A 2267-nucleotide genomic window follows, 5' to 3' on the forward strand; every position below is an offset into this window, starting at 1 on the left:
ACAAAAAAGCACCAGAATGCTGCTAAAATATTTGGCCCGTCTCAAAAGCAGATTACTTTCTCCAAAAGAGCTGAAAGCGATGCAGCGAGCACAGCAGAAGGCAAGGCGGCGTTGTTCATAGCTGAACATTGCAGCATCATCACTGCTGACCATCTCGCAGAATTCATCAAGCAATCATTCCCAGACAGTGCGGCTGCCCAAGGCTACCGAATGAAGAGAACTAAATGTGCTGCAGTGCTCAAAAATGTTCTCTACCCCCACTTTAAAGAAGACCTTGCATGTGATATTGGCAACAGCAAGTACAGCATCATTGTTGATGAATCAACCGATATTTCGGTGACAAAGTATTTGTCAGTTTGTGTGATTTACCACAGTGAAGAAACGTCATCAATAGTGACAACGTTTCTGTCCCTTTGCGTGCTACAAACATGCGATGCGCTCGGCATTGTTGAGGCCATAAAATGTGCTCTGAAGGACCACAATATGAAACTAGAAAATTTGGTTGGAATCGGAACAGACAACGCAAGTGTGATGACAGGTGTGAACAACGGCGTTCATCAGCTGCTGAAAGCTGATGTGCCACACCTAGTTTTGATTCGCTGCGTCTGCCATTCGCTTCAACTGGCGACATCAGCCGCCGTGGCAGAAGGGCTCCCAAGAAGCTTAGACTACCTTGTTAGTGAGACTTACAATTGGTTTGCTAGGTCTTCGTCCCGGCAGCAAGCTTACAAGAAACTTTACGGCCTGCTAAATAGCGGGGAAGCGCCTTTAAAGATCGTGCAAGCTTGTTCGACCAGATGGCTTTCGATCGCGACAGCAGTGGAGCGAGTGTTGGACCAATGGGATGAGCTGAAGGTGCACTTCCAAACTGTTAGGCTGACGGAAAAATGCTACAACGCGGAAGTGCTGCACTCTATGTACTCTGACAACGCCAACAAAGCTTATTTGCTCTTCCTGAAGCCAATACTTCAGGATATCCAAAGAGTGAACAAGTCCTTTGAAGCTAAGAATGCAGACCAGACAAAGCTTCTGGACGACCTCGTACGACTTCTGTCTGCCCTCATCAAAAAAGTGGTGCTTCCAACTGTAAACATCGACATAATCACGACCAAAGTAGAGGACCATCTTGATCCAAAGCCGTACTTGGGCTATTTGTTTGAAAAACACATGCAGGAAATGAAGGAAGCGGGGTTTAATTCCGAAGATGAAGACATATTGCGAAAGCGATGCATCAAATTCCTGGTTTCTCTCATCGAGCAGATACGCCAGAGGCTTCCTAAGAACATTGAAACGTTAAAAAACGTGGGACAGTTGGCGGTTGAGAAAGCCTTGTCTGTGTTGAAGCCTTCACTAGTACCACTCATGGAAGCAGTAGGTGTACCGCCAGCCAAGATAGATGCGGCCGAAAGCCAATGGAAGAGCATCACAACTGTCCCTTGGACGAATACATCATCGACTGAGAACTTCTGGTGTGAAGTAAAAAATTATAGAGACTCTTCTGGCGAAAACCCGTTCAGTCAATTAGCGGACTTCGCTATATCAATGCTGGTGCTACCCTACTCCAACGCGGAAGTGGAAAGATCATTCAGCCAATTGAGCTTGCTGAAAACAAAACTACGAAACAGGCTCGCGCCAGCTACTGTGAACGCCATTATGGTGATCAGAGCGGGGCCGAAGAGGAAGAACAAAGGATGTTTTGATTATCAGCTGCCAGAAAGGGTTACCCGACTCATTGGGACTGATACCACTTACAGCGGACTGAGCGAGCCGTCTACATCAGGAAGTGCTGTGTGTCAGCCAGTTCTCCAGGTGGATGACGAGGATTCCGATGATGATACCGATTCGTTTGTGTTTTGACTGGTTTTGACTCTGCTTCAAGGCTTGCATAGCGTTGCTTTTGGCTAATGTTCTCTGGACACACCCTCATGTTCTGTTTGTAATTACGAGCAGTGTGATATGATATACGTACCCGTCTGGTGTAATCCTCATTTATATTTCAAGATGTTCATAATAAACCGGTGAAAAAATGCACATCTCCCTTCTAGCAATTTACTGCGCACTACGCTTAAAAACGGTACAATTGCCGGCCTATTTAGTTTCTCTTGCATATGAGAAAAAAAATTGAGGAAAGATGAACAGTACTGTGTAGTGAGCTGCATTGGACGCTGGCCGGGAACTATATGCGCTACAATTAGTCCAAATATACGCTCGAAAAAAACCTTTTTTCTTTATTAGCCACATTTATGCGATACAATTTGCCAGCTCTT

General features: G+C 45.6%; 1 protein-coding gene across 1 annotated transcript; it reads left to right on the plus strand.

The window, feature by feature from the left end:
• Window positions 1–210: 210 nt before the first annotated feature.
• LOC146206751 (uncharacterized) lies at window positions 211–1857 on the plus strand. The gene has a single exon (XM_084575521.1). It carries the CDS (start codon window positions 211–213, stop codon window positions 1855–1857), a length of 1647 nt encoding a protein of 548 aa, XP_084431647.1.
• Window positions 1858–2267: the final 410 nt, after the last annotated feature.

The sequence above is a fragment of the Amblyomma maculatum genome, chromosome 1 (genome assembly GCF_055883805.1).
Source record: "Amblyomma maculatum isolate TAMU_Amacu chromosome 1, ASM5588380v1, whole genome shotgun sequence".
Classification (NCBI taxonomy): Eukaryota; Metazoa; Arthropoda; class Arachnida; order Ixodida; family Ixodidae; genus Amblyomma; species Amblyomma maculatum.